General features: G+C 41.0%; 1 protein-coding gene across 1 annotated transcript; it reads left to right on the top strand.

The window, feature by feature from the left end:
• The first annotated feature begins 3670 nt into the window (after positions 1-3670).
• On the top strand, positions 3671-14357 carry fkbp1ab (FKBP prolyl isomerase 1Ab). Its single transcript, XM_075476220.1, has 5 exons — positions 3671-3835; positions 3963-4010; positions 9629-9741; positions 11342-11502; positions 12989-14357. Exons 1-4 carry the CDS (start codon positions 3799-3801, stop codon positions 11468-11470), a joined length of 327 nt encoding a protein of 108 aa, XP_075332335.1. The 5' UTR covers positions 3671-3798; the 3' UTR covers positions 11471-11502; positions 12989-14357.
• Positions 14358-14561: the final 204 nt, after the last annotated feature.

Here is a 14561-nt window from a genome sequence, read left to right as displayed (position 1 = left end):
AGCATGAATCAGCTTCTCCTGATCTGTTTGGGACATGAAACTCTTAATTCTGGATATGTTCTTAAGTTGATAAAAGGCTGATTTGGTGACTGATTTGATATGATTGTTGAAGGTCAGGTCTGAGTCTATCAGCACGCCGAGGTTCTGGACTTGGTCTTTAGTTTCTAGAGACAGTGACTCAAGATGTTTACTGACAGCAAACCTCTTCTCTTTGTGGCCAAACACAATGACCTCAGTTTTTTCTTGATTTAACTGAAGGAAATTTTGGTTCATCCACTTTTTGACTTGCTCTAAGCAGTCGCACAATGACTCTATAGGACTGCAGTCATCTGGAGACAGTGCGAGATATATCTGTGTGTCATCTGCATAGCTGTGGTAGTTGACTTTAGAGTTCTTCAGAATTTGACCCAGAGGCAGCATGTATAGGGTGAACAGAAGGGGTCCAAGAACTGACCCCTGAGGAACTCCATATGTCATAGCCACTCGATCAGATTGATTAAAAAGTCCTCAGTCACCTCCTTTTTTAAAAAAATATGTTGCCAAGGAAATGGGAAAATAGGTGCAACGATTTATTAAAACATAAATGGAAGCCCTATTTAAGACAAAAACAGGTTTTTCTATTCTAACTAGCTTGATGGTTAATATTTTATATGAGCACCTTTTTCCTTAAGAATGGACAAGTGGAGGCCTAAAAAAAACTATCTACAGCAGATGAACAGGATCTGAAGCATGGAAGCATGAGCATTGAATATAATGTTATATTTGTGATTAGCTCTGCAGAAGTTTAACTAACTCTAATAGAGAAGCTCTTTAATAAATCCTACCTGCATGAATCTTGAAAACTTCAAATATGTGCAGAAGCCTTGAGTCATTTCTCATTTCTTTAGATATTTATATATCTTTATATATTTCTTTTGCTTCCAAGGAGTCCGGCTTTCATGTAATTTTTTCAAGTGGTCTTGAGTACCTAATTAAATGGATTATTTAGTGTTATTTCTTCACATAACAGACATCTTAGCAAAAAAAAACTTATATTTTAAATTGTATCTTTGGGGGTTTTGTTAGAAGTAAAGACACATTATTTGTTCCCATTTCTTTAGCTGCATCTGTGAAAAACAGCAAAGATAACACAGTGTGACAGACAGAAAACAGGATTTCTGCAGCAACAAGGTGATTCCCAAAGAGCTGTTAGCTGAAAACTTGGCATATCTCAGCATGGTGTGCAGTGTGTCCTTAAAACATTTGAGGAAACTGGACAAGTGGAGGACAAAAGAAGAAGTGTCAGGCCTAAAGAACTATCTAAAGCAGATGGACAGGATCTGAAAGTGATGTCCTTAAGAAAGACCTGACACAGGAGCTGAGAGATGCATCTGGACCTTCAGCTGATCCATCTGCTGTTGGCCCAAGCCTCATCAGAAATGGGCTCCATGGAAGGGTGGCTGTCAACAAGCCGTTCTTAAGGAAGGGAAACAGGGAGAAAAGGCTGAGCTGTGCCAAAGGACACAAGAAGTGGGCTGAAAATCAGTGGCAGCAGGTCTGATGGAGGGATGAATCCTCCCCAGAGCCCGGAGCTCAACATTACACTGGAAAAAAATGCCCCTCCAAAAATAAGTAAGAAAACCAACAAATACAAGACGTTTTTGCTTGAAATAATCAAAAAAATCTGCCAATGGAACTAGTGAAATCGGCTTGTAAAGATTTCTTGAAATAAGATGTGATATTTGGTAGCCTGGAAAACCAGCGCCAACTGCTGGACGGCAAAATGTTTTGCCTGCGGTTGGGTCTGGCCTCGATCCACTTGTCATTTTGAAAATACTGCCCTGAATCTGGCAGATGGCAACTAAACCAATCACAACGCAGAGATGTGTTTTGAATAAACGCGGGCGGGCCAGAGGGTTCTGGTGCGGGGTTTTGAGGGAGTGACGACAGAGCAGTGCGACGTTGGGCAGTGGAAGCGAACATAGACAAGCGAAAGCACAACAAGAAAGATGGCGGCGGCAATGGAACAGTGCTCGTTTGATTCAGCCTTGGCACACAGCCATTATAACGAACAGCCTTGCCACTCTGTATTAAGCCCCATTGTACCGGCTTTTTGGCTGCAGTTCCACCAGAATTCCACTGGGAGCGTCGGTGGAGACCAGAATGAATGGGGCCCTATGGAGCTAGATGCTACAAATGGTCAGTTTCACCTAAGTCTCCTCAAGAGCGCTCAGATTTGAATGTAGTTTCTGAGAGCTCAACATGGGTTTCAAGTAAAAAATCTACTGAACGAGTACATATATCGCTTTGATTTCTTACTGGTTGGCTTCTTGTTGTCCACAACGCGCTAGCATTGTGCTAATGACAGCTGGTCGACCCGCTATGTATGACGTCATATACACTTCAAATCCTTTTTTTAAGCAAATGAGTGGCTCTAAAAATCTAAAACTCAGCCATGGGTATTTTCTAAACACCCTTTTTCGAAAACAACATTCGAATTACTAGAGAAAAAATTATATCTTGAGATAAGGGCACGAAAGGGCGTATTGCTCCATAGGACTCCATTCATTCTGGTCTCCAAAATTGAGCGCCCCACGTGGAAAGAGGGTGGAACTGCAACCAAAATCGCCTCGTTGGAAACCGGAAATGCACCGTGAGTGGCGTATCTGTCCTATTATAGAATCTGTGCTTGGCATCAGTTTTGGAAGAGTCCCCTCCCACCAAAGCTTTCTGTCGCGCTTACTACGTCACAGTCAGTTGCGCTGATTGGTCAGAGCGTTGGCCTATAGGCACAGACGCGGTTTGAAAGACAACGGGTTGTGCTCATCAACAATGTTCCGTTGTATCCATTGATCGGTGCCAGACTAAATTAGACATCCAATCCATTTAGGCTGGTTTATCAGGCTAGATATTTGGGACTTTTGAGATAAAAGCGATCTTGAAATTAGCTTAAAAACCTCTTCAAATGTCAAAAAAGCTTGTTTCATGTGAAATATGACTCAAAACAATTCGTTTTCAAGACTTTTTCATTTAACAAGATATTCCAGATGTATTGTCTTCAAACAAGTCCCTATATCTTGCTGAAATAGTACTTGTTAGGCAGTTGTGTCTTATAGCCTATTAAGTGTAATGAGATATTTTGACTAGAAATGAGACAAATATACTTGGTAAGACTTTGATTTTTTCCAGTGTATTGAAGCAGTGTGGGATCATGTTGGCAGAGAACGGAACAAAAGGCAGCCCACATCCAAAGAAGAGCTTTGGGATGTCCTTCAAGAAGCCTGGAGAACTATTCCTGAAGACTCCTTAAAGAAAGGACAGAAAGCTGTCTGAGAGGGCTCAGGCTGTGTTGGAGGATAAAGGAGCTCAGAGCAGATATTCACCTTAAAGCTGCTTAGAATCATAAAAACTCTGCTTTAAAAACTGTATTTACATTTATGTTTGAACATCAAATTTGGGTTGGCTAAAGACGATTGATCAGTACAAAAAAACAAAAAAAACAAAAAACAGTATATTTTATTGCTTTATTCATCGATTTTTACGACTTCTATTCGATTGGAAGTATTTCTGGTGGCGAGGGGGGCTTCTGGCTAGGCTTCTCCTGCAGCCAGGGGGCGTTTTTCCTCCGCGTGAAGCACGTTTTATTTTGGAGGTCTTAAGCGGAAGTGTTGCTATTCAACGTGAGGGGTTGATGGTCGGGTCTCGGAGCAGAAATAGAAAACTGAGAACATCCGCTGGAGCGGGGAGCAGACATACGGACCGCAGGAGGAGAGCACCGGGCGCAGGGACCGCAGCAGCTCCAGAACAGACACCGCTGAAATGGGAGTCGAAATCGAGACGATCACCCCGGGTGACGGTAAAGCCACTAAGGGGCGTGTTGCGGCTCCTCACTTTTGTACATGTATCCAAATTCAGACGCATAAACATCGCCTTAACTGCGTCGCACGCCCGTTATATTAAGCGCCTCTTTGGTTTCTCCACAGGAAGGACTTTCCCCAAAAAAGGACAGACGTGTGTGGTGCATTATGTGGGTAAGTTTGACATGAGAAACTTGTATCTGTGCATGCGTGGACAGATTATGCAGATTTGGCTCCTCGCGAAGGCCGTTCAAGTGGAGAGACGGCTGCGGACAACTGTCTGCCACAGCCGCATGAAACATGGCCCAGAATGGCAATCCTCAAAGTACCCCAGCAGCAGATATACCGTCAGGAGCACACGCACGGACCGCGTCGGAGTCGGGACTAATGTGCACAGCAGAGATTTTTTTCCAGCCTCAAACCTGCCAGGCAGGGATTTCGCAGTGGGGCAAACGGGGGCTTCCAGTCACAGACTGGGCTGCTTGACAGTTTAACCCATTCGCTGCTTTTTCACTGCCGTGGAGCGCATTTGTTCCTCGTACATTTGGCAGGAAAAAAAACGTCCAAAAACAGCAGCCACAGCGGCGGCTGCTGTGTCTGCTGTGGCTCCTGAGGCTGCTGTATCTGTGCCGGTGTGTCCCAGGAACAGCGCTCTGGATTTACCACTGCGTAAAATAATGCGCGCCCATCTGGGCCGATCGCTCCGCGCTCACACAGCCCAGTGAAGACCACTGGGTAATGTCATCGTTTTGTCTTGTCTGGAGCATTAACTGAAGGGAAGGGAGGGGGGGGGGGGGGGGGTAATGGGGAATGAGACGGATTCCGGGGCAGGGTTAACTACTCAGAGGCTCAGACAGACTGACCGTCCAGACAGCGGGGCTTTAAATCCCGTCTGATTTCCAGCGCTTTTCTGTCTTTGTTGGAGTTTCTCTGGGGTCGTGGGGGGGTCGGTGGCGTTTAGCTGAGCGGATTATAACCGTCTGGGTGACTGGAATAATGGCACCCTCACTGGGTTACTCCTGTAATATTTAGTATTCCAGAGACACGTGATAAATGATCCCATTCCCACTGCACCCCATGGACACAGCTTCACCGGATTCATCCCGCAGGAGTTCATGATATCAGTCATATCGTTTAATGCTCAGCATCGTTGTTGCGCCACCAGGCTACAGCAACGGGACCAGAACACTGTACAGTGGCATTTCAAAGGGTTGTGACTCATGATTATGTTCATTTTTGACTCATGCTCCAATTCTCCTGATCGGTCACTTAATCATTTGGCCAATAAAATGTAGAATTGAAGAAGCCCATTAAATATGGAGCCCATCTTTACATCTTAAAATGTCACATTTTGTCTAGGCAATACTTAAAACCACCACACCAAAACCCATATGTATATATGTATGTATGTGTATATATGTATATATATATATATATATATATATATACATTAGAGCTGGGCAACGATTAAAATTTTTAATCGTGATTGATCACATGATTTCCCTGATTAATCGCGATTAATCGCAATTGTACGCAAATCCAAAAATGAATTCAAAAGTAGTGTATAGCTTTTAGCATTTAGTTTTATTTTAAATGTGCTGCCATAGGAATGAAAGTGCCATAACATTTGTTGTGAGAACACACTTTTAACACCAGCATTTTTTTTTATGTAGCTAGCAGTTAAATAAAAATATTTAGTGTAAATCTCAACTTAAACAATGTTATCAAAGCAAATACAGAATTAAAGCTCATTGCCACTGCCAGGGCATTAATGTTTTCCTGTTCGTTATGAAAAATAAGAAAAAAACTGACACAAAATCCTGTGCCACAATCAAAATGTTAAATAAAATAAAATCCTGTGAGCAACAGACTTTTACAATAATAAAATAAATAATAAAATTTGCGCTAATGTGAGATAAAATATTTGTTGGCGTTAATCAATGAGTTAACGCGATAATAGCGAGTTAACTCGTCCAGCCCTAATATATATATATATATATATATATATGGGTGTGTGTGTCTGTCGGTGTGTTTATTAACCATAAAAATATCATATGTGGATCATGTTCTTAAGCAGGTATGTTTAGCCCTCAAGCCCATAATTGGATTCAATATGAGTTTATGACATCTGAGCACACTTGGCCACCGACATCAGGTAGCATCACGTTTTTGCAGTGCATGTGCTAACACTGGAAAAAGGGAATACTTGTATTATACAGAGTATTGTTGGTTTGGAAAACATGGATGGATTTTCTGGCTAAAATTGGGATAAATCTATTCTGAGACATTGGTTTGATGTTTACAAATAGTCCACATTGGCAGTAGGTTTAGAAACGCCGGTACAGTTAATTTGTCACATTTTGACTAAATTTCCTCTGCATGGATGTGAATATTCAATGTTTGTTTAGTTTATAAGAATCTGCTCGGTTTAGTTCATTTTAAATCTACTGCTTTACTACCAATGCATGCAACCAATCAGTCAGTTGGACAACATGGCTCGTTCACATTTAACTTGCTTATATTTGGATTTATGTACATTGTTCTCTTGAATTAGAAAAGAAATACATTAAAATTCAAACCCAGATTGTTTTTTAGTTGTAAATAAGTCTAAACAATATGTAGCTGGTCTGGACATCTAGGCTGGAATTGTTTCAGAAATGCAAGTTTGGTGGCTGTTTAAGCTTATTTGAAGACCAGATTAAATGCTGGCATTCACAGATTTAATTAGAGTTTGATGTCAAGACCTTTACCTTTACCTTAGCACAACTCACTGAGTCTAACAGTCCCACCTCCACCTTGTCATCTTGCTGAGTTGTCAAAGCTGAAATTCCTAAATCATGCTAAATGTCCCAGAAGCATCCTGTTGGCGGCATTCAGCCTCTATAGTTCCACATGTTATATGAAAGATCAAATGCATTAAAATGACATCTGTGTGTAGACCACATTCAGTCCATCTGTGGAACATTAATTTAGAAAAATATCTTCATATTAACCAGCGTTGTCTCCTTCTACTTACGACTGAACAAACTGTTTTTGATGCTCTAAAAGCGACGAAATGTGGGTAAAACAGCTGTTAAACAGTCTTTTTTTTTTCACCAACACTCTGGTTTGCGTTGTCTGGGATTTTAACATGATCTACAGATATTTTCAGCTGTATGTGTGATGTATAAATGAGCTAAACTGCTTGCATTAAAAATGGTCTAATTTTAGCCGGAGATAATCTGGATTAAATGGGGAATAAAACCAAAAACAACACTGAGATCATGTCGAGTTTTTACTAAACAGTACTTAAAGTGAAACATCTGCAAATAAGCAAACACAGATGTTTACAAAAGCTTGTTCACGATATAATAAAAACAGTTAAATAAACTATGAGCTCCTATAATACAGTGATGTTTGCTGTTAGCACGGTCATCGGTTAGCTTGAAGTGGCTACGTTTGTCTGACATCAGATGATTATGGGTGCCAGTGCCGAAGGCATTAGAGCACACATTTTTCTATTAAATCTTCCACACTACTCCAATATTATCAGTTACAAATACCCTCCTGGGGAAGTGGATGCTTTCATACGCTCATAAACACGAATAAACACAGGAATCTTTGTATGAAAGATGTTCAGACGCAACCCTTTCTCAGTTTTCCTGAAATGGAAGGAGGTGATTTGTATCTTGCTCCGTAGCTCCCTGCTGAAGCCCTGCAGCACTTCTGCCTATCAATGCTCTGCCTTGTGCAGCTTACAGCTTACAAATAAAGATGCTAAAATGCCAGAATATGAAAATATGATCAATTTAGACGTTTGTGTAACACTGTAAACGCACTTTATTTAATTCTTTACGCAGAAAGGTAGAATGTTTACTCATTTCATTGTGTTTTAATGCGGTTTGGATGCTGACCACAGTAAAAGTAAATACCCCAAGCTAAAAGGATAAGTGAAATTCCTACAATTCACTGTGAAGGGGACAGGATTGGCTTCGAAATGTTCACGTAATCCATTGAAAACGCACATGTGAACCTCACACCGTAGTTGGTGCGTCATCAGAGTCATTTGGAAACAACAACGTTTCTAACAAGCATAAACAACAAAACCCGTTTCATCAGCAGCCAAATTGGATTTCAGACGTCTTTTTACATCCCAGCTGGACAGTATTCACATTTGTCCGCACTTGTTCTCCGTTTGGCAAAGTGTTTTTTAGTCCTGATGCTTAGTGCGACAGGCATAACTCACTCTGTAACACAAGCCTATTTGCCTCAAGCTTATGTAACTTGAAGTAAGGCCTGATTTGAGTCTGGCACCATGAGATATTTCTCTTTAGGAGCTCGCCTTTATTCCCCCTCTTTGATTTTTTTTTTCTTTTTTGTTTAGAAATATCGCGTAATCTGCAGGATTTCCTGTCTGGGTTGTCTCTTTTCCTGTCAGCTCACAAGAAGGCCTGAAATGTGACATTAAACAGGATACTGCATTAGAAAAACAAGCCTTTTTTTCCCCCAGTGCAGCGTGAGGAATAGTTCTTGGACTTTCTGGTTCTTTTGACAGGGTCTGCGTGTAGAAAATGGTCACTGTGAGAATCACTGTTTTTTTTACTAATAAGATGTGAAAAGCAGGGTGTTGATGCTCCTTGTCTGAGGTGCTTACATCAGGCCTTTCAGCTCTTATAGATAATTCCTTTTGGCTGTCTTCTAGATGTCCAAAACAGAACAGAATCCCCCCCCCCCCCGATGTGTCTAATTACATGCGCAGCATTGCACCTACACACTCCCGTGTCGATCGTTGGGGCTAATAACTATAATAGCTCTGCTATAAATTGTTTTGGAGGGCTACTTTTCTGCAGATTGATGCTTGTTTTCCAAATGCACACTGAAACCCACCCCTACAGACAGCTGCAGTGCCTATTTCTGTGATCCTTGGAATCCTTTCATTTGTGCACTAAGTATATACACAGCAGGGATGATGGATGTTAGACAAGTTTAGAAAATGTATTTATTTCCAGTGATCTTGTGAAAAGTTAAAAACACCATCTGCATGGTAAGATCAGCTTGCAGCGGCACAGCAAACAGGGCAGATGCACTGCAGATTTAACCGTTATTACCTTTATTATACCTTAGGAAAATGATCAAAATAAGCATAAAGTGTCAGCAATGAAGGGAGGTTTGGATGTTGTTGCATGTATGAGGAGTGTGTCATGAATGCAAATCAAAACGGGGACAAAAAGCCAACGCTAGGCATGTGGTGTGGTGCGTTCGTAGGTGTGCAGGGCTAAAATAATTCTGTGGGAAACCAGCCAGTTCTTATAGATCACAGCCCATACTACCAAGCTCCACATAGAGGAGCGAGGCAGATCCAAGAAGCCAGCAAAGAGGGCCCGGGGCCCCACATAATGACAGGATACTGTCATCATTTAACCAATATGTGTATTTTGTGTCTAAATTATCAGTATTTTATGTTGTTACATGTCTGCATAACATTTTAATGGATCTGAATACGTACAATTCGTATTATTATTCCAAAAATAATCTATTGTGACATTTTCTTTGGCTAATAGGTAGGCCACTTTGCAACAGATGTTTTATTTACATCTTTATGATTACTGCCTTTGTCAGGGAAATAATGGCCTTAATTTCCCATCACAATAGACAAGCACCCAGCATTTTTGCCATGAATGCTACATGTTAATGTAATTTCCAGCCTGATGACATTTGCTTGTAGAATAGTTTATTTTTTTCATTTTGGAAATTGTATGCAGTAAACAGTGTGTATAAAAACCAGGTTAACGGCTCTGTGCCGCTCTCCGCAGGCTCCCTGACAGATGGACGGAAGTTCGACTCCTCTCGTGACAGGGAAAAGCCTTTCCGCTTCAAGATCGGCAAGCAGGAAGTGATCCGGGGCTGGGAAGAGGGTGTAGTTCAGGTAGGCTTTGTATTTTTGTTTGTATGATTAGATGTATATCATATATATATTTAACTAGATGTAGGGGGGCAGCAGCAACCCCTGCTGGGGGCGCCGCTGCACCCCAAAAATAAATACATGACATGAAGTGGGAAAAAAAGAAAATGCTAAAAATAAACTGGAAACACTAATAACTATAAACTGTCGCGGTCTTGGCTGTTCATTATACAACTCGTGCCATGCTGGTCACATGACCACACGTAAGCTAACTGACCACCGATGGACGGATTGCAGACTTTTTTTGGGAAGCCTCAACAAAACAAAAAGGAGATGCAACAGAGAGTTGGAAGAAGCAGACTCTCAGCCCAGTCCGAGCCCCCACAGGTACTCCGCTAATCCCAGCTGGCTACTTTGCCCCCCCCCATCGTTGCCATGGCAACTGCGATGACTGGCAGGCTTCACAGTCTCCACCCTCCAGACGCTGCAGTGCAACCGAATTGAACACAAGCCCTACAGCCGCAGCGTATACGCTGTTGTTCCCAAGTGATATCGTCTCTTAGGTGACTCCTGGATCTGCCCCTTGGCGCCCTCCTGATAGCACACGTCCAAACCGCCTCTCCTTTGGGATGCATCCAGACCAGATGCCCAAAAACACCTCAGCTGGCTCCTTACATTGCAAAGAAGCAGCGACTTTGCTCTGAGCCCCAGGAAGACCAGGGCTCCTTACCCTAACCCCTCAGGGTGACCCCCGACCCCCTGAGGAAGAAGCTCATTTCGACTGTTGCTGCCTGGAGGTCGGTTCAAATCCTGTGTGCTAGCTGTGTCCTGATGAGCAGCGGCGGACCTGGCTGGATTTACGCCCTGGGCGTAAGTGACATGATGCCTCAATTCTAATTCTTGTTCAGCAAAACTAAAAATCAAATACAGTCGTGGCTAATAGCAACATATTAGCAAGAGGCTAACAGATAGCCCACGTCACTCATAGAAATCTGCATCCCTTTATCTTTTGCCCGTTTCTCCTCTTCTTCTTCTCTTCTTCTCTTTCTGAACTGGGCACCTGATGGCTTCTTTGGTCTTTTACCATGATGATGATCCATGATGACACATTGTTACCTTTGCTTTTCCCATTAACACCGTCCGTTCACCCGTCAATCAAACGGAGTCACGTGACGTAAACAAATTCACGTAGATGACTGCACAGATTTTATTTTATTTTATTTTTTTCACATTTCTCACATAACCCAATTAATTATATGAAAGTATACATAAAAATTATAGGAATGAAATACAGTTTCTTTGGATTGGAAGCAACTTGTGTGGCCTGGGATCAGTCTATCTCCCCCTGTGTGAGTGCGGCCTGGGCGGTCGCCCACGTTGCCCATAGCAAAAACCGGCCCTGCTGATGAGGCATATCTTTACTAAGATTTTGACGATTGTAAATTGAACTGTTGAACAATAAAGAATTAAGTCATGCCGAAGGATCATGAGTGAACAATGTTTTCAGTTGTGGTGTATTATCTGACTGCTTTAGTAGACCAGCAGCTCGATAACTAACCTCCATTATGTTTTTCCTCTTCCCCTTTTCTCTCTTTGCGTCATCTGCCTCCCCCTCCTCCTCCAGATGAGTGTTGGTCAGAGAGCCAAGCTGACCTGCTCGCCTGACTATGCCTATGGAAACAAAGGCCACCCAGGCATCATCCCTCCTAATGCCACCCTCATCTTTGATGTTGAGCTGCTGGGTTTGGAATGAAGCCAACCTGCAGCCTGTTTGTTGTGTGTGGCGTAAGTAATTAACAACAAATGACACTCTGCTGGTTACTTTTTGGTCATGCTAAATTTAGCGAGATGACCTACTGGAATGTTAGTGCACTAACATTGCTTATTTTTTAATTTGTAAACAGTACTGTGCAAAAAAAAGTCTTGAAACATCTCTAATGTCTCCATGTATTACCAAGAAAATGGGAAACAGGTGCAGTGATTTGTTGAAACGTACAAACTTGAATGGAAAAACAAGGATATATGGTAAAAACAGACAATTCTAACAAATTTTAAAGTTGAGATGTGATCAGTTTCTGGCTCAGAACTCATTGGGAATCATCTTGTTGGTTCAAAAATAGTGTTTTTGTCTGTCAAACTTTGTTATTTTGGGCATTTTATCATAGATTTGACTACAGAAATTGGAACAAGTTATGCATCTTTGCTACAAGCTGATTGTAACAAAGTATCTGGAGACACGATTTAAAAATGACTCTTTGCTAAGTAGACCTTTATATGTAGACACAATGCTGGTTCATCCCTTGAGTTTTGTGTTTAGAATGATTCACAGGTCAGAGTTAAGTGGCTTAAAGTACAAACACGTTCTTCTGAAAATGACCAGGTACAACGAGTGGACTCAACATTAGTAATAGAAAAAAAAAAGAAATGAAAAAAAAGCAGCCAATGTCCAAAGAAAAACTTTGAAAGACCTTCAGAAAGCCTGGAGAACTGTTGCTCAAGACCACTTTTAAAGAGTAGAGGTAAAAGTGGCTGCTTGGAAACAGACTTAAGGCTTAAGACTGCTGCACCGTACTGTGTAAATCATGTTGTTAGTAGGGCTGGGCAACGATTAAAATTTTTTATCTAATTAATCACATGATTTCCCTGATTAATCACGATTAATCGCATTTGTACGCAAAATCCAAAAATGAATTCAAAAGTATTGTATAGCCTTTAGCATTTAGTTTTATTTTAAATGTGCTGCCATATGAATGAAAGTGCCATAACATTTGTTGTGCAAACACACTTTAAACATCAGCATCTTTCTGTAGTTTTTATGTAGAAGCCTCGCTCCACTGTACAAGAGGCTATAGTCCTCGCTGCAGCTGGCCCCGGTTGGAGTCTTGCATCGGACAGCCCTGTGCTGCGTGTCGTTCCCCCTCTCTCTGCCCCCTGCTTCCTGTCTCTCTGAACTTTCCTATCCATTAAAGGCACAAAAGCCCCAAAAAATTATATTTAAACTTTAAAAAAAAAAACTGCGTTAATGTGCGATAAAATATTTATCGGTGTTAAATAACTAACGAGTTAACGCGATAATAACAAATTAATTCGCCCTGCCCTAGTTGTTAGTAATACACTTGATTAGATTACTCGCTTAATTGAAAAGATTTCCCTTTAGTGGTGACTTTACATGTAAAATTACACTGAGCACAGCAATTCTACATGAGGTAATATTCACGATGCTGTCTGAATACTTGTGTTAATGAAAATAATCTTTGTGTTGTCTGCACAGGTGACTTCACACCTGGGTGACCTGGGGAGAAGCTTGGAGAGTCTGCACTTGATTCTTTAAGAAGTTTGAGTTTATTGTTCCACTACTTATTTCATCCAAACGATGACAGTTTGTGTTATTTTGTTTTTGTGACTGAGTTTATAATATTTTTTCTATCATATTCTTCTTTTTTCAAACCATGGGCCATAACCTTACACACCTCCATGCTCTTAATCTTTAATTGTTTATAATTGCTTTTCATTGTGTTTTTTTTTTTTTTTTTGGGAGTGCTGGTTGTGTAAGATTACACTTGAGAAGTACAAAAATACCAACGAACCACTAGCAGCTACATTTATCTGTTATGAGTCCATGTGTATTAACTGGTATTATAATGTTTAAGAGCTTGTTATATCTCAGCAACAGAAGTGTACAAAAGAGTCGAAAAAGCACACGTTTGCATCCCCCCTCCAGCTTAGAATTTGATTTAATAAAACTAGTTTCTGTTGGATAGATAATGGTGGCTTATAGTGAAATATTACGGTGCAACACAATAACTGAACTTGCTGCTTAAAATGGACATTTCTGTTTAATGTTTAATGGAAGTTGCTAACTGCAGAGCGAGAGGGGTAACTGTCACAAAGAGGAACCAATCACAGTTGTGGATAGTTCTAATTTGTGCCTAAATGTGGTTACTACCTTGCCCTGTCTGCATGTTCTAGGCCTGATGGGAATTTGGTGTGTACACGCTGAAAGCTTTGCATCCAATTTGCGTTCTTATTGTCTTCTCATCTCTTTAAACCCCATTTAAAACCATACACAGGTCAAACAGTGCAAAGACAGGATTACGCACACAATTGGAGACTGATCTTCTTCGAAAATGATCTGAGATGCTTGAAATTTACAAAAGAGGGCTGAGGAAGCACATTCTGACTTCCCCCGACCTTATTTTGTGTGACAACTTGAATCATGTATTTTTTTTGGATGCCACCTTTTTGTCTTTGAGAGTCATTGAAGATGATGTAGAAACTATCAAGAGAGGTTTCCTCTTTTTTGTTGTTTTTTCAATTTTTTAGTCACTCTTAGTAATGTACCACTCTGCCAAACAGAAGATGATGTTCTGGTAGGGCTAAAAAAAAACAACAACAACACAGACACACAGGCATCCTTGTGGTTTTTATATCTAAAATAAATAGTTTTAAATGGAGTTTAAATGAAGGAATATGCTGGACTAGCTGTCTGATATTGACTGTGGCTGTTGATGTTACATATTGGCAAAACTGCGACCGGTGTGGCAGCAGACCGCCTCTGTACATGTAATTATGTGCTGATACGTTATCGTATGCAGGCTAAACCAACAATGATGTATTTAAAATAAAAGAAGTGCTCTCCACCTGCTTATTGATATTTTTTCCCTCTCTACACTGCATGGTTGACTTTTAAAGTATGTGTCACGCTTTTTAATTAAACCTTAAAGGGATAGTTCGCCTCTTTTGACATGAAGCTGTATGACATCTCATATTAGCAATATCGTTTATGAACATTTTCTTACCCCCCGCTGCGTCCTGTGAGCCGAGTTCCAGCCGAGTTTTGGTGT

This window comes from Odontesthes bonariensis, chromosome 10 (assembly GCF_027942865.1).
Source record: "Odontesthes bonariensis isolate fOdoBon6 chromosome 10, fOdoBon6.hap1, whole genome shotgun sequence".
In the NCBI taxonomy this organism is placed as follows: domain Eukaryota; kingdom Metazoa; phylum Chordata; class Actinopteri; order Atheriniformes; family Atherinopsidae; genus Odontesthes; species Odontesthes bonariensis.
This window is presented reverse-complemented; position numbering and strand designations above follow the sequence as displayed.

Excerpts from the sequence above, each read along its gene's own strand:
- fkbp1ab (XM_075476220.1), top strand. The coding sequence starts at position 3,799 with ATGGGAGTCGAAATCGAGACGATCACCCCGGGTGACG. Across the intron at positions 4,011-9,628 it reads GTGTGTGGTGCATTATGTGG|GCTCCCTGACAGATGGACGG; the intron begins GTAAGTTTGACA and ends CGCTCTCCGCAG. Across the intron at positions 9,742-11,341 it reads GGGAAGAGGGTGTAGTTCAG|ATGAGTGTTGGTCAGAGAGC; the intron begins GTAGGCTTTGTA and ends CTCCTCCTCCAG.